At 34.2% G+C, this 27,406-nt stretch overlaps 1 protein-coding gene across 19 annotated transcripts in view; it reads left to right on the top strand.

The window, feature by feature from the left end:
• Window positions 1–27,406, top strand: part of DYNC2H1 (dynein cytoplasmic 2 heavy chain 1) — a 139,617-nt gene that overhangs the window by 7,456 nt on the left and 104,755 nt on the right. For all 19 annotated transcript variants that reach the window (XR_015284801.1, XR_015284803.1, XR_015284804.1 and 16 more), the window contains exons 10-41: window positions 19–143; window positions 1,191–1,366; window positions 2,754–2,949; window positions 3,540–3,635; window positions 4,160–4,312; window positions 4,423–4,521; window positions 6,652–6,791; window positions 6,881–7,109; window positions 7,569–7,696; window positions 8,944–9,059; window positions 10,299–10,426; window positions 13,083–13,232; window positions 14,035–14,240; window positions 15,010–15,165; window positions 15,257–15,371; window positions 15,916–16,086; window positions 16,273–16,655; window positions 17,402–17,534; window positions 17,625–17,742; window positions 17,898–18,010; window positions 18,099–18,218; window positions 18,706–18,856; window positions 20,354–20,556; window positions 21,026–21,208; window positions 21,502–21,684; window positions 21,818–22,041; window positions 22,612–22,727; window positions 23,561–23,760; window positions 24,409–24,673; window positions 25,037–25,244; window positions 25,604–25,733; window positions 26,644–26,799. Coding sequence is in view for 9 of the 19 variants with exons in the window: in XM_086881987.1 (XP_086738113.1) it covers window positions 19–143; window positions 1,191–1,366; window positions 2,754–2,949; window positions 3,540–3,635; window positions 4,160–4,312; window positions 4,423–4,521; window positions 6,652–6,791; window positions 6,881–7,109; window positions 7,569–7,696; window positions 8,944–9,059; window positions 10,299–10,426; window positions 13,083–13,232; window positions 14,035–14,240; window positions 15,010–15,165; window positions 15,257–15,371; window positions 15,916–16,086; window positions 16,273–16,655; window positions 17,402–17,534; window positions 17,625–17,742; window positions 17,898–18,010; window positions 18,099–18,218; window positions 18,706–18,856; window positions 20,354–20,556; window positions 21,026–21,208; window positions 21,502–21,684; window positions 21,818–22,041; window positions 22,612–22,727; window positions 23,561–23,760; window positions 24,409–24,673; window positions 25,037–25,244; window positions 25,604–25,733; window positions 26,644–26,799 (5,270 nt within the window). In the remaining 10 variants the exon portion in view is untranslated. The remainder of the gene's footprint in view (window positions 1–18; window positions 144–1,190; window positions 1,367–2,753; window positions 2,950–3,539; window positions 3,636–4,159; window positions 4,313–4,422; window positions 4,522–6,651; window positions 6,792–6,880; window positions 7,110–7,568; window positions 7,697–8,943; window positions 9,060–10,298; window positions 10,427–13,082; window positions 13,233–14,034; window positions 14,241–15,009; window positions 15,166–15,256; window positions 15,372–15,915; window positions 16,087–16,272; window positions 16,656–17,401; window positions 17,535–17,624; window positions 17,743–17,897; window positions 18,011–18,098; window positions 18,219–18,705; window positions 18,857–20,353; window positions 20,557–21,025; window positions 21,209–21,501; window positions 21,685–21,817; window positions 22,042–22,611; window positions 22,728–23,560; window positions 23,761–24,408; window positions 24,674–25,036; window positions 25,245–25,603; window positions 25,734–26,643; window positions 26,800–27,406) is intronic.

Genomic DNA, 27,406 nt, shown 5'->3' with positions numbered 1-27,406 from the left:
GTCTTTTGCATGTGTTAGACTATGAGACAGACTTTGAAACACGATGCCATGGTGCTCCTGGTGATGTTTCTGGACCGCTGTCAGGCAAGAACCTTTCTGAAGTTGTCAATAATATTGTATGGGTACAGCAGCTGGAGCTGAAGGTAACAGATTCTGTTACTGTTTACACAGGATTTATGATAGAATGTAAAACATGGTAATTGACATTTCTGTGAGGAATTCTACCCAGAAAAATTGTGGGCTTCCCAAGAGTGATATTATCAAGGTTCTTTATCAATGGTGCTGCTTGCTAAGTTGAATTTTACTAGCAGATGCCTCTTTAAAAACAAACAAACAAACAAAAAAAACCAAAATTCTTACAGTAGGTGTTTCTGTTAATTTTTAGCCTCCAGTTTGCATTTTAAAATTGTGTTTATGATTCACAGATACCCAGATTCTGAAATCCTAATTCTCACTTGTCATTACTAACCATTGTAGTGTCTTCTTGAAATCCAAGAATAGCTTGTGCCTGCCAGAGAATTTTCAGTAGTAAATGTACAACAATTTTGTTTTCATTTATCTTATTTTTTTAAGTTTGTATTTATAGTTTAGTTGGAAATTTTGAACATTTTTTGGTCAACATTGACCAGTGGAAACCAAAATGTTTTTTGTGAACATAAGTGCCGTCTACAATAACTATAGATATGAATGAGAATATAAGTTACTTATCCTGGAATAACTATTAGCCTGGTTCAGCTGATGTATGTCAGTTTTATGTCTGCTTTAGGCTGTGCTAAATTTTTCAATTGCCCTCAAATATCCACTGATTGTATTGACTAGGGTTTTAATTTGTCCACATGTAGATGTGAAATTCTGTTTCAAATAGGTTTGAGTATTGTCATGGACCTTAGAGATACAATAGGAGACTTATGGGAGATCTGTACCTTTACAGAGAGTTAATTAAAGACCAAGTGGAATATTCTGGGATATATTAATAGGGGTAGATGCCACTGTCAGTGTTGTGAGCTTATTCAAATGCAATTTACTGTAAAGAGAATTCAAACATCTGGGACACAGAATTCACTTTTTTTCCTAACCAGCTTTTGAATCCCACTTGGATGTTTTGTAATTCTGACTTTTATTGTGGTGATTTTTCTTTTCTGATTGAATTCTAGGAAGTTAAGCTTCTTTTCTTTGTTCTTGTGTTTAAGGTGGATGATTCTGTCAAGCTGGCAGAGGCTCTTCTGTCTGACTTACCCAGATTTAAAACTTTTCATCAAAGTTCAAGTTGTTTTCTGGAACAGTTAAAAGTGTATGAGCAAGAACAATTTGATGATTGGTCTAGGAATATCCAGTCAGAATTATCAAATCCCAAGTCAGGACTTTGGTAAATACACTCTTGTTTAAATAATGTTTATTAAATAATGAAATCTGTGGTGTGGTTTAATTCATTAGAATCTGACAAAGGAGGTAAAAAAAAATTACAGGACTGATAATGAATGGAGACACAAAATAGACCAATTTATTATACTTTCATCATCCTGCTAGTCTTGCTTGGTAAGGTGAAGTATACAGGACAATATTAATAATTACTAATTAATAGGTAATAGTGCATATTAATAACTAATCTTGAAGTTTCTGTTAGCACCTGGAATGAAAGACATGTTTGGTTTGCTTACTGTTTTTACTTGTTACCCACTGTAATCCTTACAGTGATAATGTATAGAAGCTAGATGACAGTATAGCAGTGATATACAGATGACACATGTAGAGTTACAAATTAATTGTTATTCACAAGAAATTCTGTAGTCTACATAAGGGAGATGAAAGAAGGGTAAGTATATCAATTTAAACTTAATGAATTTTTTTTTTTTCCCAAAATAATAAAGTTTCTGTAGGGATACTAAAATATATTTAAGAATTTTTGTTTTTGTTGAATGGCCATGTAGCTTCTGTCTTCAACTCTGAGTGTTGGAAAATTCCTCTGAAAGAACTTGTCTGCAGTTACAGAGGATACAGGAGTTGATACTTAAGTGAAAATTTTAATTTAAATGAAAATACTCAATATACAAGAGCCATCTAATATTTTAGTACCATACAATTTTGTTATTGTGTGATTTTAAAAGATGTGAAGTGGTTATTAAAAAAAACAAGAAAAGAAGTAGCTCCCAACAAAGGGAAATGTAATGGATATAGGAACTAGAAAAGAGATGAGGAAAAAAAAAAAGAAAAAAAATGAGTAAGGCTAAAGTGTTTATGAAAGGATGATGATAGAAACATTGCTGAAGTAGGAAAAACAATGGAGTAAAGTCTGAAGATAGGCTGATGTTCTTATTAGCATCTGGCTGAATATACCAAAATGCTCCACTGATGCAAGGTCTGGTTCTTAGATTGGTTCCCTCATTATTTTCTCCCCCTTTTGCAGTGCTGGAGACTGGGGCGGGTAAGGTGCCTGCTTGAGAGACTGATGGATAAATACAGTGTAATTTAGATACTGTTTAGCTGTGAGTTACATGTCAACTGTTGTCACAAATCAGAAAAACTTTGTAAGCAGAAATAATAGGCATTGTTAATTCTGTCTTATATTCATTGGCTTTGAATTAAGGGAAAGGTTACTGGAATAATTTCTAAGTAAATGAAAATGTTAGTAAGCATAGAAAAAAAAATAGAATGACATCAAGCTGTTTAGAATAGTTTGTTATGTTATGGTAAAAAGCACCTAAGAAGGGATAAATGTCAAATTATATTCATTAACATGATTGCTTTTGGTTCAGTATCCAAGCTAATAGCCCTGTGATGGAGTTGGATCCCGTTACTGGAACATTAAACATACTTTACTCAGATCGTTTGGTGACTCTGCTAAGAGAAGTACGTCAGCTATCAGCACTTGGATTTGCTATACCAGCTAAAATACAGCATATTGCAAACACTGCACAAAAGTTCTGCAAGCAGGCAGTCATCCTCAAGCAGGTATAAGATTATGCCATAATCACTTCCTGTTCTGTCTTTCCAGGTTGAAGTTTTCTACAGTCCTGTCTTTTCTGTCTCTGTGGTTAAGTTTCTCATTGTGCTTGTCTGTATGAAAGTGACTTCTTTCTTGAACAAATTAGCTAAGTCCATAAAAGAAAACAAAAGCAAAGACATGCTTTACAATTTCAGAATGTGTTTTCTTTTGAAATGGAGTATTAAAGCCATATGAAGTTACTGTATGAACATACAAAAATAAATAGTTAGTTGATTACCTGGTTTTAGTCTCATTTTTTTATTATCATGACTGAAGGGAATTGTCATAAAATGTAGCAATTTGTCCTCACCATTGCTAGTTTTCAACTGAAAATATATTAGCAAGTATTTTAATGGCAGTATGTGTGGGGTTTTTGGGGGTGGGTGGTATATTTTTCTGATTGCACTCAGTTCCACATATGTATCTGTTTGGCTTATATTTCAATTCAATTGCACATGAGGTGTCATTGATATCTGAGATACCCCTACAGCTAGGGCAAAGATGACATAAAACTTTTTACATTTTCTTTTAAATTTAAGCTCTCCTTTTTTTACAGGTGGCACATTTCTATAATTCTATTGATCAACAAATGATTGGGAGTCAAAAGCCAATGATGTTACAGTCTGCTCTAGCATTTGAACAGATAATTAAGGTGAAGAAATTCCCCTCTCTTTGTCTTTTTAATTTCAGTGGTATCTGTGCCTATTCTGTGCTGCTTTTTCTACATTTATTGCATTGCAATTGAAAAAAAATATTTCTTGATAAACAGGTGAAGTTGATTAGAAATTATTAATGTCACATTTTTGGTTTTGATCTGTGCAGAACAAAGACCAAGAGAGGTGTTTAAGGTGCCCTCTCATCTTCAGATGTCTGCTTATGTTAGTGGAGCAGCAGTCTCAGCATCAGTTGGTCGATTTCAAACTCTGTTAGGAGTTTGTCATTAATCCTTCTCCAGTGCACTGATGTAGCTATAATGCTGTGCCCCTACATGTCTGTGATTATTTTGTCTCTAGTGCAGCTAGGGAAAGGGCAATCTTCCATTTTCTTTGCTAGGAATAAAACCATCTTTCTTGTATTATCACTTCTGTATGCTAGCTGGTAGACTGTTTTTGTCATTAAACATTGAAAATGTTTATTGACATTTCATGTTGACATGAAATTCATGTATTTTTAAAGCATCCAAAATCTGGACCTGGAGGAAAAGCTCAAATAACATGGGATAATCCCAGAGAACTGGAGGCTTATATCCAAAAACTCCGAGCTGCTGCTGAACGGCTTTCCACTGAAAATAGAAAACTAAGGAAGTGGCACACAAACTTCATTCAAAAGGTATGTTTTCCAGAAGAAGTTGAAGTCATGCCTGTTATAGCATACCTTAACCTTTCTTTCATGTACATGATGATGAGTATGTCTATTATTCCTTAAAATTCTTTTAACAGGTGATATCCCTTATGAATATTGATCTACTTCGGCAGCAGCAGCGTTGGAAAGAAGGACTTCAGGAACTCAGAACTGGTTTTGCCAGCCTCGAGTCACAGGCAGGGTTTGATTTTCCTACTGCTAACTGTGAACATTTGACTTTTCAACAGTAATCAAGGTTTAAGACTCAAACTTAGCATGACTGAATTAACTAAGGAGTTACTAGTGGTCTTAGGAAAACATCTGTGTTCAAGTTAATGCCAGATGTGAGGTAAAATCACAGATAAGGAGGATGGAGATAATTTTTTTATGTTATACTAGCAATGGGAGAAGAACTTTTGGTCAATGACAGGTGTTAGATGAAGAAATGGGAAGACCTTGGGTAATGTAGATTAGTTGTGTCTGAGCCATTACTGCAAGGTAAAATGAAGAAATTGGTACAGGTAATGAGTGATCCACACACAGAATAAAACAAGTGTATAAAATCTGGAATTAAATGCATTTCTGCCTGAAATAATGAGAAAAACATACTTTTGTTTGTTCACTTATCAACTGACAACTTTTAGAATAGAATCAGAATTGTTAAGGTTGGAAAAGACCCTTAATATCACTAAGATGATAAAGATTTTGATTAAAAATATCATATTATCAAAGTAAGCTATTTAGAGTTATTATTCAAGTCAGTTTAGTTTTTCCTATAGCCTTCAGCAATCAAAGGACTATAGTCTAAGATATGTTGTTCTTATTCCTTATAATGCAAATGCAGATTACTTTTGTTGGTGTTTACCAGTCAAATAAATACAGTGTCTTTACAGTATTTTACTTCTAATTTTGTCTTCATTCTCTCAAAATTAATCTCTCTTGATTTGTTTTCAAGTTTAATTTGCAGATTTTTATCTTTAACTCAGTATCTTTTATGAAAAGAATCTGGATTTCCTTTAGGATCTGTTTGAAAATTATTTTGATATTACACAATGCTTTTAGATGGAAGATTCGTTAAACTCTATTCAGTCACTCTTTAAAATGTTTGAGTAGAAGTGGTAAAACTTAACCAAATGTTTATTTTTTTCACATTCCAAAAATTATAAGATGGTATAATCTTACTGCTGTCATCATCAATATGTTACATATTTCTTTCAAACTGCTATCATAATTGTTTTAAGGCTTAATTAAGACAATTTCAGGTTTTCTTAATCTCTAGAATCTTTCTGTTGGAAGAGCTCCTATGGGCAGCTTTGAATTTTAGGGCAGGCCTTAAATGTGCAGTTTCCTGCAGCAACCCTGGACTGCCTCCAAAGCCCTGTCTGAAGATCTCCCAGTCAAAAAAGAGGACCTTTTAAGCTGGAAGGAGTTTCTAATTTTTTTTCTAGCTTCTGTTGTCCTTCTGCAAATCCCTCCATGCCTTGCAAATGACTATTTAGCTCAGTTGGTCAGGGTGCTAATAATCCCTGGGTAATGGGTTTGATCCCTGTGTGGACCATTCATTAAAGAGTTGGACTTGATGATCCTTGTGGGTCCCTTCCAGGTCAGAATATTCTGTGATTTACAGGATTTGACTGTAGGATAAGCCTTTACATGTTCTTACAATGCAGTGTAGCAGATTTAGATGAAAAACTGAATTCTTTGAGGTAAAATTTTACATTTATCTATTAGTTAACATTGTTCTGTGGAAACAACACACAATAATTTTTATAAATACTATTTAAAAGGTAGCTTACATATTACAAGAAAATAGAAGGTGTGATACAGGTTTAAATCTCTTATTCAACCAGCTCTTTATGTTATTTCCAGCAGAGTCCTGTTAATTTTAGAGTAACCTTGAAGAATGTTCTGGTAAACCAATGGGTGTTGAACCTCAGTGAGGTTCTTATGTTGATCTGTCACAGAGACTGTTTGATTTGCATTTTTTTTTTTTTAAATTTCTGTATTAATTTGAAATAAATGCAGTAAGTGTAATAACTGGTCACAAAATCAAAAACTCATATCTTGGATTAGAAGGGGACCACAAGGACCATCAAGTCCAGCTCCCTGCTCCTCACAGGACTAAAACTAAACAATGTTTAAATTAAGTATGTTGTCCAGATGGTCCTTAAACTCTGACCACCTTGGTGCTGTGACCCGGTCTGTTCCAGCTGTGTGATAACGAAATTTTACTAAGATCCCAGCCTTCAGATTTTATACTGTGTACAGTTTGATCTTATAATTATGGTCTGAAGAATAAAATAAAAATAAATATGGTTAAATTTTAGGGTTTCAAATCAAGTGATATGAAAGCTTGGAGACAACACTGGAATCATCAACTTTACAAAGCTCTGGAGCATCAGTATCAAATGGGCTTAGAAGCACTCAATGAGAATTTACCAGAGATAATTATTGATCTAACATTCAAGTAAGATTTTTTTTTTGCCTTAAAAGAAAACATTCAGGTGCAAATTACATTAAAATATTAATTTTTCTATTATTTGTTTTACTCTTCAGGCAAGGTCGCTTGCAGTTCAGACCTCCTTTTGAAGAAGTACGAGCTAGATATTATAGAGAAATGAAGAGATTCATCTCTATTCCAAATCACTTTAGGGGAGTAAGTGAGGCAGAAGATGAGTCTATATTTACTGTTATGACCGAAAGAAATGCAAATGGATTTCTGACTGCTTTCAGTAAAGCAGAGGATTTGTTCAGAAGGCTGACAGATGTTTCTAATCAATTCAAGGTATTTTCAATAGTGGACTAACTTGTGACTTTTTTCCCTTAGATTTGTATCATTTTGTGCTCTGGAAATTCTAGAAGTGGCTGAGCAATGGCATTTGTGCATTGTTGTCCTTTTCTTCAAGGCATATAAGCAAGAGCTTGGCAAGTCCATCCATGTTAAGCCAACCACTCAAGCACATGCCTGACTTGAAGTTTACGTATAGTTCCCTTTGAAAGCTCTGTATAATAGCTGACTTTTCAGTCTCTCTGTTTTGAGTATCCTTAAATGTGTGGACATGTCAAATAATTTTTTACCTCCTGATTTTTGCGCTAAGAAAATCTACAGATGATTGAAGAAGCACAAAGGTTAGAGAGAATGTAACTTGAAAATATTGTTGAAGTATTTTAATGTTATTGAGAAACAGTTTTTTAATCTGTAAAATATTTCTTTTACATGAAATAAAAAAATAATGTTGGAAAGGAATGGGTCGTAATTGGCCAAGTAGATATGGAACCTTTGGTGAAGACACATCTTTCTAGCAAACAGGACTGGGAAAAAAACTTCAAAGCATTAAAAGTGAGAGGGAAAGAAGCAGAACGTCTTCCAAGGTAGACTGTAACTTTATTCTTTTGTTTGAAAAATGTATTCTATCAGATATTTTAAAGGTAATAGTAAAATAGAGATGAAGATACAGATAGAATTTCAAGTGTTTTTAAAATGTTAATGAAGTTTTTAAATGCTTAGATTTTAATTTTTCATTTTTATTTTTAGATATTCTCTTTTATCTGTGCTACCTTCTCTGAAAACTTTTAATTACTACCTCTTAATATAATGTGAGACTTCGTCAGAATTCAGGGATAATTCTGAAATATTACAAAACACAGTATTTTAACAAATCTTTTAGCTAAGTCCTATACATGTGGAATATATATGGCAGTTACGAGCAGACATAGCAAATGTTTGTCATGAAGTAATTCCTGTATTGAAACATTTGATTACCTCTTACAACTTATAGTTTAAAATATGCTAGAGTAGGCTTTCATTCTTACATATATTCACATGAACTTACTGTACTGTATGGTTAGAGTTCTAAAGTAAAATTGGTAAGAATCATGTTTAGAACAAGGAAGAAGGTGCACCATTTCATGCTGGAGAATGGACTGGTAGAACTTGCTGGCTAGTGACACTTTGAGTAGTAAAGATTTCCATGAGTTCATGGACAGACTGAGGTGAGTGGAAGAGAAGCTGGCTGATATGCCTTATAGCCAGAAGGAACATGTTGCTAAGAAACCCATGAGCTGAAAATATTAGTGTTGAGGGAGGATTGTCAGGAAGATATCAAGTAAGGTAGACCTTTCCTTAGTGTTCTTTTGGTATCTACTTATGGTTGCTGATATATTAGATATGGGGCCTTGAAGTGTCTCTCTGTGGCTTTTCTTCTCTTCTTTTTACTATTGAAGGCTGAGTTAGTAAATTCTCATGGAAATCAGAGATTTAAAGACATGAATATGCAAATAATGAAATAATTCTTTTGAGTATGGTAATAGCCTTTCAAAATTTTATGGCACTGGTTATATAAAATCAAGCCGTTTTCTAACTATTTGAAGAAGCAGAGCATTGAACCTCAATTCCCATAAAACTGAAAGTATATATGCATAATTGTTATAAATATTACAATACTATGAGCAAATTTCCCAGTAAGCTATGACTTCACTTCCATTTGTAGAATTATAAGGAAAATTTTTTATTAAACTACAAAGTTAGGATAAACTATAGATGTGCATAGATCTAGAGATACTAACATGTAAGTATGATACTGAATATTTCCTGCCTTCTAATCTCTTTTTTTTTGAAGCACAATCAGAATAGATTGTTTAACTGTTAATTGCAACCCTGTGAAAACTGTAATCGATGATTTCATCCAGAAGTTGTACGACGTTCTAGTTGTTTCTCTGAGAAAATCTATTCAAGGTAAATAACTAATGAACAGTATTTTATTTTTGTTGGTTTCTGTTGTACTTGGGCGCATTTGTGTTAATGTAAATATTCTTTAAAAGAAGTATGTTACTTTCAGGCACAGTGAATTGCAGAAATCACGATGCAGAGAAAGTAATCTGTTACAGCTGTCTATTCCTCAATAATACTTTTTCATTACAGGCCTAACCTAGGACCCTTTGACGTCCATTGTGTATCTTCCGTATTCTCTTGTTTGGGCCACATCTGTTACAGGTGTAAAAGAAGACACTTGAACATTGTTTTGCTTATTTCTTTTATCTGAAGGAAAATTTTGTTGCTTCAGAGAGGAAAATTTATTTATTTGAGGGAGAAAAATTTCCTAGGTGTTTGAGAAGGTATCATGAAACATCATAAAAATGCTACTAGATTTTTCTTTTACAAATTGAAATACTTCATAAAGAGTTTAAAATAATCTAGACTTACTCCATAGAGTTGCTCGTTGCTTAGATTGTCAGAACTGTTAAAACTGTGTGGAAGACTGCAAAACATTTCCCTATTTTGGTTGATTGACCTATATCTGGAACAGCAGGACAAAATGCAATAAAGCGTAGATGATGAGAAATAACAGTGTTTTGTGCTGTAATGGTAGTCACAGGAAGCATAGAATGGGGGTTGTGCAAGAAAGTGAATTATTTCTATAGCCTGAAAGGTGAACCTTGGAAGATTTCCTGGAGCTGTACAGCTCCTTTCTCAATATCAAAAGAGATTTATCTTGGTAGGCAAATACAATCTTATAGCTTACTCAGGCATTTTTCTGTGAGTCTTTTCAATATGTAAAGCAAGGTGGCGTTAGTTAGCCTCTTTAAAAATCCCAAACCAAAACGAACAAGAAGAAAACAATTCTAACATCTATTTTTATCTGTTCACCTAAAAAAAACAAAACAAAAAACCTGTACAGCCTTTGAAAGCATATAAACAAATGCCTCACATATTTATGTTTAATGTTCAGAAAGGACTCCGATACTTAAGGTCTAAATCATGTGTTGAATGCAGTGGATCACATTTGAAGAGCTATGTGTAAACACAAATGCGCAATTTTTGTTCAGGTAGCATACAAGATTGGAGTCTGCAATTTTTAAGCAAATACTTTGCATACTTATGACTAATGCTGTATCCTTGTGCATTTGTCTGACTTGGATGTTTAAAACTACAACTATTCTCTCCATGATAACTTTGTTTTCTATCTTTATGTAGCTCACCTATGTGATGTTTCTACATTTCTTACTGATGCCATGGAAGCACTAGTGATTAGGCCCCAGACCGTAGAGGAAATAGCAGAAGACAATTTAAAATATTTAAGCCTACATGAACGAAAAGAAGGGGTAAGATACTATTTTATCCTATCCAGAACAACAGCTATTAAGCTGTAATGGCTTTCTAGAATGGAAACTTACATTTAATAATAACTAATAAAGATTATGCAGAGGTCACATAGGGTCAAGACAGTAGTCCATGTAGCACAGTAATTTGTGTCCAGCAGTGGAGTGATATACGTAGGGGAAAATATAAAATCAGGGTAGCATATTTGCTACTCTATTTCTAACCTTCAACCTGAACCTTGTTGAGTTTTATGTGGTTCCTGAGCATATAGTAACACTCAGTGGATTTCTTTTCTACAGCCTTACCTCATCCTGTCCTGAGAGAAAATACACATTTGACATCCAAAATATGCTCTGTTAAAGTGTAGATTGGTTACCCATTACATGAAGGACCCCTCTTTTAATTTTTTTTTCCCAAATGGCACCTGTTAACTTCATACCATTTATGTCTTATACTGGAAGAGATATGGGCCAAACAGTCTTATTCTTCCTTTTCATGGCACATAACTGTATTCTACTTTGTTGTGTCTGGTCTCAGTGATCTCTGTTGTAGACTTAAGAGTGTTAATCTAATCTTTTCTTATACAGAAACCCACGCACAGCTATGATCATCCTTGTTGCCTTTTGATTAGTCTATTCTTTCTATTTATATTTCATTTTTCTGTATGACCAACAGAGTTTTCTCAGTTTTAAAATCCTGAATAAACCATGGATTTATGTGATGAAATACTAATGTTACCTCTTATTATCTTCTTGATCTCTGTGAGTCATAACATTTGTTTTGCTTCCTACTCCTTAGATTAAGCCCACATATTGGTAAAACTAGCTGTCATAACCCGAAGATATCAGTCTCAAGTGCAGTTTTTATCTTAGGACTCAACTTGTACATGTGAAATTTATTTTTGTCATGTTTATGTAACTTCATAGTTATCTGCTTGAATTTTGCTTGTCACCAGTATCATCAGTCATTATTTCTTTTACATCCATTCTGCAGTTCTTCACAGGTAAAGTATTTTAATGCCTGAAATAACAGTATCATCAGTGAACTTTATCATCTCACCGATCGGTCTCTTTTTCTAGTTCTTTTATAAGCACTTTGAGTAGTCCAGAACAGGTATTTAGAGAGCTTCATGGTCAATACCTTTTGACTGCAGAAGCTAGCCATTTCCTCCTAATGCTGTTTTCTGTCTTTTTCCCAGTTAATTATCTGTGCAGGGACCTTTGTTCTTATGTCAAGGCTACCAGTTTTCCTTAAATGTCTTGGATGATGGTTTGTATTAAAAGCTTTTTCAAAACTGAACTGGAATGTATGATTTAACTTTTCTTCATCTGTATCCTTACTGATGCCTTTAAAGAGCTCTGTTTCTACAAGATTGTGGAATTCTACACATAATTCCCTAATAAGAGTTGGGCTCTTCCCAGCTGGACGGTATTTATCCTTTGAAGGGTTCAGTTCTGAATGAGTGCATTTGAGTTGAGGTGTTAATGTGAAGGTGTCTGCTGTGCATGTGCTGTTAGCATACTCAGCAGAAGTCTGGTCCAGTTGCCTAAAAGAGCAGTTCTAGAGTTACTGAGATGTATTTCCAGTATCCCCACAAGGCTGGCAAACAGAACAGATAAGTTCTGGGAGTCCTTTACCTTTCTCTAGTTGAAGCTGGAGGCCATGCAAATGCAGTAGGACATCTGGGATGACCCAAAAAGTGTATTTGTGAGGAGCTGAATCAAGTCCCAGTAGAGTAGTCAGCTGCAGCCTGGAGAAATCCTTGTCAGCCTGGGGTAGGCACCATGTGGCTCATCCTCCTGAGCTGATTTCTTAGCTCCATTGAGAGCTGAATGCAATTTTTGATGCATAGGTGTATGCTGTTTGAGGGATGCCCTGCATGCCAGAGGCTCAAGGTAGATAAGACACAGGATGTAGAGGAAACCCCAGAATTTTTGTGGCTAAGGCAGATTGGATAGAGTGGAGGATCTCAAATAGTGCTGGAAGCCTCTGTTGTTGAAATACTGAGATGTTGATTTCAAAGGAGTTTTAGATGTCTGCTTATCAAGTCCATATACAGGCATGATGCCATATGGTGTGAAATGCTCCTTGGGTCAGCTGTTCCAGCTGTGTCCTCTCCCATCCCCTTGTGTACCCTCAGCCTCCTCACTGGTGGGGTGGGGTAAGGAGCAGAAAGGACCTTGGGTCTGTGTAAGCTCTGCCCAGCAGTGACTGAAACATCCCTGTGTTATCAGCATCATTTTCATGTCAAGTCCAAAACACAATCCCATACCAGCTACTAAAAAAACATTTATCTAGATCCCAGCCAATGCCAGCAAACATATACACAGATTTACCAAATTCTGTTGCTCTGCTCCTGTTCTTCTGTTCAATTTGAGTTGATCTTTGCAATATATAAGGTGGCACTTAACTCTTTCATAGTTAACGTTCTTGTCTGTATATCTCATGTTAGGCTTAAGGTTTAGAATTTCTCTAAATACCTCATACACTATTTTAAAAATATTTTAGTATTGTTCTATAAGCAGTATTAAAAAAGCAGTTGTATGTAAGCTTATTATCTGTACATATAGAATTGACGATTCATATGTATTTACTTCAGATAAACAGGATTTGCTGAATTTTTACATGCACTCTTATTTTTCATCTTTCTGATTTTAGATTTTTCTCCTGTTTCAAGAGGCTGAAGATAAAAACAAACTTCTGCGAACTGTGGCTGGTGCAGGTTTGGACAGTATCAGTAACCTAAGAGCTACATGGGATAAATTTGAATTAATGATGGAAAGCCACCAGCTTATGATTGCTGAACAGGTAGCAATAAAAGCTTAAAATTTTACCTAAAAATGTTGAAACTATTTTGAATGTGTCTGGAACAATACTTTTTTCTTAGATTAAATACATAAATATTGTCAGTTCAATAATAACATGGGCATTATTGAGTTGAGGGAGAGCCATCTGAGGAAGAATATTTAGACTCTCAATCAGTAACTGTTAACTCTAAAGCAGTAACTAAGGGAAACTTATGTTGAACTGATGCTAAAATAAATGTTGTAATGTTGTAGTTCTGTCTCAACAATTTTCTGGTGACAGAAATGGCTTAATTTATTTAATGGCTTAATAAATGCAATGGTTGAAAAAGGAAAAGAGAAATAACAGTTTAAAGATAGCATTTTTATTTCTTTGTCATGTGTTTAGTACTGAAGCTTTTTGTTTTCTTTTCACTTAGCTTTGCTAACCTATGCACTGTCCTGTAATTCCAGTTCTTAGGCAAACTGCATAACTCATTTGAAGTTCTACTGAAGATATCAATTTGCCATACAAATATAGCAATTTTTCTGTGTGCTATAAGAGGCAAGCCTAAGTAAGTAGCATAGGCTGAATAAATAGGTCTCAAGTACTACCATAATAAAAAACCAGTAGTGCCCCCTTTAAAAGAAAGATAAAAATAAAGAGAGTAAAGTTGAACTATTTCTTTGGATATTATACAAGACATTTTTTGAATTTGATTTTTGATCAAGTTGTTATTACCAAGTTTTGAAGTTGATGCTTTGATTTTGACCATAGTTGTAGATACAAACGACTAAGGAATGTAATTTTGCCTATTGCTTTGCAGATGGAAGTGATGAAAGGAAATGTGCTTTCACGTATCAATATATATCTTCAAGACCTGGAAAAATTTAAAGCTCGCTGGGATCAGCTAAAGCCGAGTGATGATGTCATTGAAACAGGTGATCAGGATGTACTCGAGAAAAGTGCTCAGATGATAAAGGAAAAAAAAAAAGAATTTGATGAACTTAAAACTGTGAAAGAAAAACTCATGTATGTGTTTATTTCCCTGTATATCTTACTCATTAATGTATTGATCTTTTACAGCAACAGTATCTCAGAAAATATTCACTAGTTTTTATCACAACAGATATTGTAAGTAATTTAATTTGTATTACATATTTTTCATCAGCTTTTCAGGGTCCATTTGCTGATTTTACCTAACATTAATTTCTTAAGCTACATATTCCTAGATGTTTTTTTGATAAATAAATTGAGAAGTCTCCTAAGGTCTTACAAAAGGAAGTTTGTGCACTAAAGGCTTAAGTCTGGCTTTTGAAATTCTCATTAAGAGAAGGTTTGGGATATTGGTCCAGAAAGAGCCTCAATCCTCTTGTAACTTAAGTGGACAGGAGCTCACCTCTCCCAGTAAGTGTCTGTGCTCATTATTGCACATCTTGAGCATGAAGAAAAAAAATAGCATATTCTTTTTACCACTAGGAAGAAACAATCAATTCAAACTTATTTTCTTTCCAGCTTTGATTTTGAGGACACAAGTTAATTCATCTTTCTCATAAATAAAAAATAAATGAATGCTTGTGGAAAATAATTGTGAATATGGGAGAAGGCTGTTGTGTAAAAGAGTTAACACTCATATTTATTATTTCTATTCAAGAAGGAGATTATAAGGAAATTGCAGTTTGCAGCAATACTCTTCAATAAAGCCAATGACTTTTCTTGAGAAAGTATGATGATTTCTGTATCATACTGTTGCTTAATCCATAAAAGTACAGTGGAATAATGCAATGACCTTTTTATGCAGTGAAGAATGCCATCATTTTAAATTGGAAGAGCCTGACTTATCATTGTCAGAAGCTGTAAGTCAAGATATTCAGAGTTGTGCAGAAGTCTGGGCACTGTACGAAGAGTTTTATCAAGGTTTTCAGGAAAAAGCCAAAGAGGACTGGATTACTTTTAGGTAACATTTAGTTACTTTATTTTTAATGGGCATACAAGTATGGTTGTAGTACTGTATTGTTATGACCTTTTTATGTTTAATTTTCATGCAGAAGTAAGATATACCTATTTGAAGAATTTTTGTTTAACTGGCATGACAGACTGAGGAAGATGGAAGAACATACTGTAATGACAGTAAAGTTGCAAAAAGAAGTGGACAAATATAAAGTAAGATGCTAATTACCCTGGAAATGTTAAAGGCCAGGTTGGGTGGTGCTTTGAGCAGCCTGGTCTAGTGGAAGGTGTCCCTGCCCACAGCAGTGGGGTTGGAACCAGGTGATCTCTAAGGTCATTTTCAACCCAAATAATTCTGTGGTTCTATGGATTTCAAATAGGCCCATGAAACAAAAAATATTTTGGTATTACTGGGTAATGTACTCCATTGTATACCTCACTGTTGATTTCTTACAGTAAAATCAGTTAATGTTTAACAAAATATCTTCTGAAAGTGTTTTGGACATTTCACTTAATTTTGGGTAACTTTATTTCCCTACGGTAAATAGGATGGTCATTACAGCTTACGTAGACACAGATTTACAATGAGCTGTCTTCAGAATTGTACTCCCAAACTTTAAATTCAGGAACTGGAAAAATTGTACCTCAGTTTAAGAATTTAAATTTTTGTTTTGTTTGAAAAGCACATCGCTCCATAATCAAAGAGATGCAGTTTTCATAATGACTAGATTAATTTATATGTGCATTTTCTCTATAGATGATAATTCCACTCCTAAAATATGTAAGAGGAGAACATCTTTCTCCAGACCATTGGTTGGATCTCTTTCGTCTTCTGGGTCTTCCCCGAGGCACTACACTTGAGGGTTTGTTATTTGGAGATCTATTAAAAGTGACAGATGCCATTATAGAAAAAGCAATAGAACTTAAGGTATGAATGAATAATTTTAAGTACAGGATCTACAGATGTTTTTATGGTTTATTTTATGTGGCATATATTGTTCTGTATGCATATATCTTTAATACTATAGAAGTAGAATTTGCATTGTGTTTTTGAATGGATAGTTTATTGCAAGCTCTGTAGTTTCATATGAGATCTATTCTTGCTTTTAAATAGGATTTGAATTGTCGAGCTCAAGGTGAAATCACAATCAGAGAAGCTTTACGTGAGCTTGAACTCTGGGGAGCTGGAGCTGTCTTTATGTTAACAGATTATGAAGATAGCCAAGGCAAGACTATCAGGCTTATCAAAGACTGGAAGGACACAGTCAATCAAGTTGGAGATCATCGCTGTCTTCTACAGTCTCTTAAGGACTCTCCATATTACAAAGGTTTTGAAGATAAAGTGTCCATCTGGGAAAAAAAGCTAGCTGACTTGGATGAGTACCTGCAGAATTTAAACCAAATTCAGAGGAAGTGGGTCTATTTGGAGCCGATATTTGGTCGTGGAGCTCTACCCAAAGAACAAGCTCGTTTTAACAGAGTTGATGAAAACTTTAGGTTAGTGTTATGGAATGCAAGTTACCTTTGTAGTATCTTTGACATGCCATCTAGAACATTCTTCATGGTGAAAATATATGGAACAATTGGCATATGTATGGAGAAGAAGGTCAGTGACAGGAATTCAGATATCTATGTGTGATGGCACCATACATCTGAATAAAGGTGGTAATGTTTTCATTTAATGGGGCATGTGTGAAGAAAGGAATCGTGAAGCATCCAAGACTGTTATCAAGGCAGACAAACACAAGATTAGTCTCAGCAGCAGAAGTAGAGGTGATGTAATTATTTCTTCAAGAATCATGTTGAAGACTATCACTTTGTTCACTAAGAAAGTACACACAGAGTTTTGGGAGAAACAGGTAGTTAGTTTATTTGTTCCAAACAAGTCAAAAGATAAAAAAGGGAGTAGGTTTTAGAAATATGGAAAGATAGGTACCATTATCTGTCTTTGGCTTGAGTTGAAATGACTTAAACAGAAATAAAAGTCAAGAACTGAATTTTCTTGGTTCTGGTTAGTGAAATTTCAACAAGAAACCATTGTTCTTAAATTACATTGGAGAGATATTGAAGGAAATTCTGAAATGTTTCATCATTAGTACTGAAACCTTAAAGTTATATATCAGCTGTTTTTATTGTTTGCCTGTGCATTAATTTTTATTTACTTAACTTTATATATGTCGTATTTAAATTAAAATTATAATGGATTTATGATTTTTTTTTTTTTTTTTTTTTTGTCTATCAAGATCCATTATGTCAGATATTAAGAGTGACAATAGGATAACATCGCTGAATGCCCGGGCAGGAATAAAAAATGCCTTAAGTACCATACTTGACCAGCTTCAGAGATGTCAGAAATCTCTGAATGAGTTTTTGGAGGTACAGTAAACATTAATACAGTTTTTTATAGAGAAAGTCAGTAAGCTTGGTTTTAAATCAACAAAACTGATTCATTCTCCTTTTATATAGGAAAAGCGCTCAGCATTTCCAAGGTTCTATTTCGTTGGAGACGATGACTTATTAGAAATTTTAGGACAATCCACAAATCCTCTGGTTATCCAGTCTCACCTTAAGAAACTTTTTGCTGGTAATGCATTAATCTTTGTTTGTGGAATTTACTTATTTAGAGATGAGCTTCTTCAAAGCCAAACAATATGTTGCAGTTCCTCTTTTTCCATGACTAAACGCTTAGTAACTAATGTTTGAGAATATATAACTTTACTGATGTTTTCTGATTAATAGGCATTAATAGTGTGAGCTTTGATGAAGAATTTAAATACATAATTGCCATGAAGTCTGTAGAAGGAGAAACTGTGCCACTTAGAAATAAAGTTCTTCTATCAAATGATGTGGAGGTAAGAAAATCACATCCTAGTCTAGTTCAAACTTCTTTGAGAAATTAATTTATAACGTAATTTATAAGTTTTTTCATCTCTTTGTCAGGTGTGGCTTAACAGTTTGGCTTCAGAGATGAAGGAGACCCTGAAAAAAATGTTAATTGACTGTGTTGATGCTGGAAAAAAATCACAAGGTTCAATTGATCCATCGCTCTTTCCTTCCCAGGTAGTAGTTGATCCAGTAATGCCACTGTGTTGTCTTAGAATTACCAAATAAATTGCTTTATTTTTAGTTCTATAAAGAACTGTATGTTTAGATTTGGAAGAAAATAATTCAAATCAAATCCATTTTACTCATTTATCATATAGAGAAATTCTTAAAAATATGTTCTCATATTAAATTCCTTTGTAAACATTTGAAATATTCAAGTCTTTTACATGACAGTCTGACATACCACTTAACGGAAAAGAGTTTCTGTATGAGATTATGTTGCAAGTTTTGGCAAATTTTGCCAGGTCTTAAGATGGTTTTATTTGTTCTTAGGATCGTAGAAAATGTATGTTTAAAGCAGCAAATACTTTTTTTAAAAGCTATACAATAAAATATTTAAAATATCAGAAGTAATAAGCAATTACAAATTATTTGAAAAAATGGTAAGTTTTTATATGTGTTCAGTATTTATAAAACATATTTTGAACTTTCTCTTTCAAAGATTCTTTCCTTGGCAGAACAAATTCTGTTCACTGAAGATGTTGAAAGTGCTATCAAAAACCATAATCTGCAACAATTAGAATTAGAACTCACGGCTAAATTGGACCATTATACTAGCATTGCTAGTGGCATAGAAGATACTGGGAGTACAGGTATTAAAATTATAATTAATACATAATTCTTTATTATGACTGCAGTTGTATAGTATTTTATATTCTATTTGTTTAAACAGGAAATTACATAAATCTGTCTCAATCTGAGTTCATAAAGCTGTTACATAAAGTCGCTCACCTATTACAGCCAAAATTAGAGCCTTTAATATTTCAAAGTAAACAAAAGGGTTTCTGTTTAGGTTAGAAATTAGCTTGGAGAATTTATGTATTTGGAGAGCTGTTTTCTTAATTTTATAAAAAGTTTCTATCTTTTAGCTTATGTATCTATCTACTCTTTCACAGGAGGTGGCCAAACAGCAGTTGAGGTACATTATGTCAAGCCAGTATATTCTGTACTATTGTGCAGGTGATTCTTTTGTTCTATATTAGACGTATGCATCTGCCTCTGATCTTATAATTCTTGAGTACCTTTGAGGCAAAATAAGCTATTTATTCTCAAGACATGATTTTTCTGAATCTTATATAGTTGGAATGGGTTAGAATTGTTATGCCTCTGAGTGCTTTTTCCTCTTTTTTGACGAGAGGTAGGGCTTTTGAGTGACTTCCTCAGACGAAAAATTCTACACTGTAGGTTAGGTGAGATGGCTTTTTTCTTAGGTATAAAAAGACTCAATATGTAGTTGATAATCTTCCACCACATTTGAATAGCTGCTTACTGCATTAAATTCTAGTTTACAATTTGTGAACTGTAAACATCTTATACATTAATTAGAAGTGGGATTCATATCACCTACCTTTGGAAGTCTGTATGTGTGGTTCTTTATCTGAGCTCCCTTTCTGTGCTTTCTATAGCTGAGGAAATCCATCAGTTACAGAGGAGTGTTCATTTAATCTATTGTTGTATAATGCATTATATCAATGTTTTAGTTTGTAAAATAGGTGGGATTTTGAAGTGACTTGTGATTATTCTTACTTACTTTGCTTTAATTCCCATCATGGAATGGTACAGAAACACAAAGTGGACTTCTTTCAAGGAAACTAAATTAACCTATATGCTTTAAGAGTACACTTAAGGCACCCAATCTGTTAATGAACTTTCACTCCACATCACCGTAATTATTCTGAGTAAAATCTCCAGAGTGCATGTAGTATGGTTTTCAGATGCTCAACAGATCACTCAGCAGGTTGGGCCACATTGATTGCTGAAGTGGACATGGGTATTAACACTCTTGGCATAAATTGCTTTGCAGAAAAGCCTCTCCCTCTCCTTTTTCCTCTCCCTCTCTCTCTCCCCCTCTCCCTCTGTCTCAGTACCCCTCCCTTCTCCCCCTATGTAGAGGCAGACAAAATCACTTCAAAATGACATAAGTTACATGAGTTACATTGTTTGTGTCAGGATCTTATTTTATGCTGCTTGCTTTAGAAAATAAAATAAAAACCTTCAAACGAGGTCTAAATAAAATCTGCGGATAATAGAGAGCAGCACAATGAACTTTTGGATGGGTAACGTGTCTTCCTTGGTGTGATTATTTGCAGAATCTGGAATCCTCGAGCTCAAGCTTAAAGCTCTGATTCTTGACATCATTCATAACATTGATGTGGTGAAACAGCTGAATCAAGCTGAGGTTCACAATGTTGAAGACTGGGCTTGGAAGAAGCAGCTGAGATTTTATATGAATGACCAGAAATGTTATGTTCAGATGGTAGATGCTGAACTCCAATATACTTACGAATACCAGGTGTGGTATTTTTACATAGTGGCTCTTATATATGAATCAAACACTTTCTCATTTCATACATGCTGCTGATTGTCTCGAACTGTTGTCGTTTTTTCTAAATTTTGTTATGTCCATAACATGTTGTTTCATAGATTATATTAAAAGATAGTTAATAATTTTCATTCCTGATGCTGATAGGGTAAATATAAGTTGTATCAAAGTAGCTGCATTATCATAGAAATATTTTTGAATATACTTGCTTTTATATATTTGAGTGCAGTTTCAACTGTAGTTGTGAAAAAGTTTGAACAGTACATTGGCATTTGATATAAAGCCAGGACAACTTTGCAAACATTCACATTCTTAATGAGATAGAAATTTTGGCTGTTGCATTATATTATCAAATAATTACTTATGAATAAAATTAATGAAAATAAATTGCCTGTAATTTCTGTCTACCAACCAATATAATTTGTTTTTTTTTCTGCAGGGGATTTCCCCAAAACTTGTTTATACACCTTTGACAGATAAGTGTTACCTAACTCTTACTCAGGCCATGAAGATGGGCCTCGGAGGAAATCCTTATGGTCCAGCTGGAACTGGGAAGACAGAATCAGTAAAGGCCTTGGGTGGGATTCTTGGAAGACAAGTATTAGTCTTTAATTGTGATGAGGTGAATATGGTTTTGTTTAATTTAGGAAATGGATATCTATACCCATACTTCATAAAGCAATATTGCATTCCAGATATAATATAAAAATTAGAATATTAAGTTTTATTATATAAATTATTATTATTAGTAGTAGTAGTTGTATTGATATTGTTATGGAAATTACACTGATAATTTGTCAGTTGTCATTAGAAATTCGTGGATATTTTCAAGGTCCTGCTTTTTAGTGGATGGGAAGACATTCTTATATATTTTCTTGTTATTGGAATTTTGACAACATTCTTTTCAATTGCAAGGGCATTGATGTGAAGTCAATGGGACGCATATTTGTGGGCTTAGTGAAGTGTGGTGCCTGGGGCTGTTTTGATGAATTCAACAGACTTGAGGAAGCTGTATTGTCTGCAGTATCCATGCAGGTTCAGACAATTCAACATGCATTGAAGAAACACAGTCCTGTATGTGAGATGCTTGGCAAAAAGGTACAGCAAAACTTAATAATCTTCTTCACATTGACCACACTTAACTGATTACTGTAACTAAACACAAGTCCACCCAGCATTTCTCAATACTGTTTCGTCTGACGATACCATTACAATGTACTTCTCATGCTAGGTTGAAATGGATCCCAATTCTGGAATTTTTATCACTCTGAATCCTGCTGGAAAAGGTTATGGAGGAAGACAAAAATTGCCTGATAACCTCAAGCAACTTTTCAGGCCAGTTGCTATGACTCATCCGGACAATGAACTCATTGCGGAAGTTATTTTGTATTCAGAAGGCTTTAAGGATGCTAAAATACTGGGTAGAAAATTAGTGGCTATTTTTAATCTAGCAAGGTAAGTTTTCACCACCTCACCTCTCCCCTCCTTAGTAAAATTACATTTCTAATTCTCTTCCCTTGTAGCTCTTAAATCTAAATGGTTTACCATGCAAATCTCTGTACAGATCCTTTTAATTTATAAAGTTAAAATACTGCAATATATTGGGAGATGTGAAAATATCTTGAGTTCAGTTACAATCTCAAGGGAGCAAATTGCTGCTCCTCTAGTATCTCACTAAATATAAATGTAAGCATATGAATGCTCACAAGCATTGTGCTGTATTGAACTCTTAAAATTGTTGAAATGTAAGTGACTATTTGGTTAAAACTGTGTGCATTAGAGAGTACAGAGGTCTAAAGTTATAGTGAACGCTGTTAGGGTCAGTAATAGATATGTGTTGGGTATAACCACTCTGAAAATTCCAGAGTGCCATTGCTGTATTTCTGAAATGCGTTTCAGATGACACTACAAACACGTCCCAGTTTCTTTTTTGACCAAACCTGTACTTGAAGTGTACTAATTCACCAATCCAAAATTTCAGATGCTGTCGCCTAGAGCTTATTATGATATTGTTTTTCAATTCAGGGAGCTTCTGACACCACAGCAGCATTATGATTGGGGTTTACGAGCACTGAAGACTGTTTTGAGAGGCTGTGGCAGCCTTCTTCATCAGCTGAAGAAAAGCAATGCAAAGCAAGAAGGTAAGATTGACCATACCAAACTTTAGATTCTTTAGGATCTTGTACAAATATAATTCACTCCAGCTTTTTTGTTTACTGGAGTTTTGAAAAGCATTGGCTTGTATCTGTAGGCAATTTAGAAAAGAAGAAAATATCTATGAAAGCCCACCTTCACTAGGACATCACAAAATATTTGTCATATTCTAAATGGAGCTTTTGTATGATGGTAAGAACACAGATCACAGGACTTCATTTGGGAATAATTTTAAATTATTCTCAAAGATTTGTTTTCACTTGACTTAGGACAGGAAAGTTGATCTTCTGATGCTGTCAGTATTCATTATTTATCAGACCATTTTGACTCAATTTGAGTTTTCCAAAACTGTCACATGGCACTAGATTCAGATTGGTAGACAGAGACAAATATAAGGATAGATAGGAATGATAGAAATATATTGGACTAGACTGAGTCACTGCATTTTTTAAATATTTTTTGAGTTATTGTTGTTTAGGTATTAAATGAGGGGATTAAAGAGTGTGGAATGGATGAGCATTTGACATCTTTAGGGGACAAGTACTGGTTCCTGTTTGCTTAAACAGCATATATCTGGAAGTTTACAAATTTTGACATAACAAATGGTCTGCATCTGACCAGCATCATAACCACCTGATATCTTTATAGAATGCATTTGTGGGCATATGTCAATATTTACAATAAGTATGCCTAACTGTGCTGAGCTTCCAAGTAGAATGGTGCATGAAGTGTAATTCTGGAGTCTATGCTCCATACTTTCAACATATGAGCAGTGTTGACACATCTGAAACTGATCTGTTTTCTTTGTTTTTCTTTCCAGTTAATGAAAGTCACATAGTGGTTCAAGCTTTGAGGCTGAACACCATATCAAAGCTTACATTTGCAGACTGCACACGTTTTGATGAGCTGGTTAAAGATGTATTTCCTGGCACTGATTCTAAAGATGTGGAATATGCTGAGTTAGCTGCAGCTTTAGAACAAGTCTTTGAAGAAGCAAACTTGGAAATTATAAGCACACAGGTAAAGATCAACTATAGCAACAAAGCAGTATTATTCTGAATTAGATCTGATTAATATTCATTTAACTAATTTCTGTTTTATTTTCAAAAATCTTCTGTAAAAAAGTGAGAATAACTGGTAGTTAGATTCTAATTACATTTATACAAAAAAATTAAATGTGTGTTTGAACATGGTAGACCAGTTATGTTATTGAAAGAAAAACAGCATAAGGAAAGTTAAGAGATGAACATGTGACACAGTTTCGTTCAAGCCAGATACAAATGCCAATGAATATTTTGGAAAGTGAAAGAATTAAATATGTGAATATTTGAGTTTTGCAAGCAGTTCTCTGTCTTGTTTTTATTTATTTATTGTAGAACTGGACAAAGTTTTGTGACTGAAGATTTGTTAAATTCTCATTAAATATGTGACCAAAGATGGCTATTATTTTTGTATTAGTAATTTAGTGAAATGCTTCTGACATGTAAAATAAATTTCTTCATAAACTTTAGTATCATAATTTTAAATATTCCTGCTAATATCTATTGTTTAAAAAAAGAAAATGATAGAAAGTGTCTGCATGCAAAGTAATTCTCAGAAATACTACGAGAGAACATGTTTGATTCAGCTTTACAATTTCACATAACTATTATCTCTTCCATTGTCTAGATCAAGAAGGCTTTGGAGTTATATGAACAGCTGCGTCAAAGAATGGGTGTAGTTATTGTAGGTCCAAGCGGTGGAGGCAAATCAACGCTCTGGCGGATGTTGAAGACAGCCCTTGGTAAAACTGGCAAAGTAGTGAAGCAGTACACAATGAATCCCAAGGCCATGCCTCGGCATCAGCTGCTGGGCCGTATTGACATGGATACCAGGGAATGGTCTGATGGAGTGCTTACAAACAGTGCTCGGCAAGTGGTGCGAGAGCCCCGAGGTGTGTCTGAGGGGGACTTGCAGACTCTTACACCAAAATGACTGAATGAGATCCTTTTCAAGTACTTCTTTATATTGTTACTTTTTATACTGTATAATATAATACTATGTTATATTATTATATACTTAGCATGAGGCAAGAAGAACTTCTGGTAACAATTGTAGCCAAAAGCTATGTTCTTTACAAATGTTGTGATAAGAAATCAAAAATAGGCAGAAGAAGGTAAAGCATGTGAGGAATGTTTTCATAGAACTGAAAGTCATAATGAAGAAGTAATAATAAATAGCATTAAAATAGCAAGGGGTGATATTTTTCAACTCTTTTTTTTTGGGTTTGATGTTTTATTTTTTGTGTTAAAAATAGATATTACTTCATGGATAATTTGTGATGGTGATATTGATCCTGAATGGATTGAATCTTTGAATTCTGTTTTGGATGACAACAAATTGTTGACTATGCCCAGTGGAGAAAGAATTCAGTTTGGTTCAAATGTCAACTTTATATTTGAAACTCATGACCTCAGCTGTGCCTCTCCTGCTACAATATCTCGAATGGGAATGATCTTTCTGAGGTAAGCCGCAGGAGTATTACATACTTTATAAAGTAAGCTTACTTTTAATGTGTGCTTACTTGTTTTGAAATGTATTCTTAAGTGAAGGGAGCAGTTGCTTACACTTAGGAAGCCAATCATTGGGAAAGATTCTTTAGGCTGTGTATCCCTTTTGTGTTGTTAATTATAAACTTTTGACTGAAATACCTCAGATATTTTTAAAAGACATTGTGAATTATTTACTGGAAAGCCCAATTATTGAATAGAAATTGTTAAATTATTTTACCAGTATTTTTTCTGGAGTTTTTTTGCTCCTTTAAAACAGTCTGTTTAAAGACATTGGTGTCTTGTATTTATCTGAATCTTTTTTTTTTATTTAGTGATGAGGATACAGATCTTAATGCTCTAATAAAGTCTTGGATAAGAAGTCAGCCTGAAGAATCCAGATACAACCTTGAAAACTGGATTGGGGACTATTTTGAAAAGGCTTTAAACTGGGTTGTAAAGAAGGTTAGTAAGCAAATAGTTAATCAAATTTCAGCTTCTATTAATTATGATCCATTTTTCTAGAATAGAAATCATATATCATTCAGATTAATTTTTGAACTGTAATTTAAAAAAAAAAAATCTCAGTGCTTTTTTTAAAGAATTACAGAATTGTAGAATATCCTGAGTTGGAAGGGACCCACAGGAATCATGGAAGTCTTAATTCCTGGCCCTGCACAGGACCACCCCAAGAACCAAACCATGCACCTGCAAGCATTGTCTAAACCCTTCTTGTACTCTGGCAGGCTTGGTGCTGTGACCACATTAATGATGCTTCCCAGACTCCCCTTCTGGAGGAGTTGGATTTGCACTGATCAAGTAGTTTATGTGCTGAAAATACTTTCTAGGAGACTTCCCCACTGCTGTGGCCAGTGTGCTTATGTTTTAGAGATGTGGATTATCTCCCTCTGGGGAGCATGCATGGTCCTATTGTATTCTTCTGATTATTTTTTCTCCTAGTTACTTTTCCTGTGGCATTTTTTAGACTTTAAAGTATCAAAGGAAAAACCTTGGCATTATTACTGAGGCTGAAAATTCCCTTTGGTGCCAAAGAGAAAAATCCATAAAGAATCTGTTCAAAAAGAAGATTTGCAGTGTATAGTTATGTTTATTCCTTACTGATTCTCAAAATCTGTGAGGAAAGTTCTGACTGCTTATCCTGAATTACACAGACTCATAGTCTGGAATTAAAACCTCCAAATCAGTGCTTAGAAATAATTTAATATCAAGTGAATTTTCTAGAACAATAGCAGTGCTGAGATCTTTCCTCATTTGTGTAAATGTCAAAAAGCAGTGAGTAATAACAGCATGCTAGCAACACATCACTTTTATATTGAGGAGTGTATTTAAATCTACTACAACTTTCAATTTACAGAATGACTTTGTAGTAGAAACAAGTTTAGTCGGAACTGTGATGAATGGATTGTCTCATCTTCATGGAAGTACTGATCATAGGCAGTTTATTATTAACTTGTTACGTGGTCTTGGTGGCAATCTCAACATGAAGTCACGACATGAATTTGCAAAAGAGGTAATCTCTGCATTCTAATTTGATTTTGGTTTGTGTTATCTGTAGGGGAATAGCTGAGAAGTGAAGGAATGTTTTATGTGTCACTGATGCTTTGCATTCATCCCAGATGGCAATCCTTTGGTCCTGCACCACAAGATAGTGAAATGCCTTTGTCCATACTGCTTTGTGCAAGGACCAACTGTAACAGACTGTGTTTGTTTATGCGTATTGTATATGTAATTCAGATTTATTTTTGTGGGTTTTTTTTCTTTTCAGAGTACTTGAAATAGTTACAGGACTTTGCACTTCAGCAGGAAAGTATTCTTAGGTATTCTTATTAGGATGCCTAATACAAAAAAATTTAAAGCTTTTCTAAATATAATTTTATTTATTTTATTTATATTATGGAAAGTGGAAGAGTAATATATTATTGTTTAGTTAAGGATTTAATCATAAAGCATATGCATGGTATGATTGAATTTTCAAAGGCAGCCTCAAGCCATCAAATCAAAGAATTATATGTTTAATTTTTCATAAGTATTCTTTGAACATTCTTTAGAGTAGCTTGAAATGGTAGATCTTGTTAGGACTATGGATTTAACTGAAGCTTTATTTTTATTTCTTTTAA

This window comes from Cyanistes caeruleus, chromosome 3 (genome assembly GCF_971803275.1).
Source record: "Cyanistes caeruleus chromosome 3, bCyaCae1.hap1.1, whole genome shotgun sequence".
In the NCBI taxonomy this organism is placed as follows: Eukaryota; Metazoa; Chordata; class Aves; order Passeriformes; family Paridae; genus Cyanistes; species Cyanistes caeruleus.
Note: the sequence above shows the minus strand (reverse complement) of the source record. Positions and strands in the feature narration are given on the sequence as shown.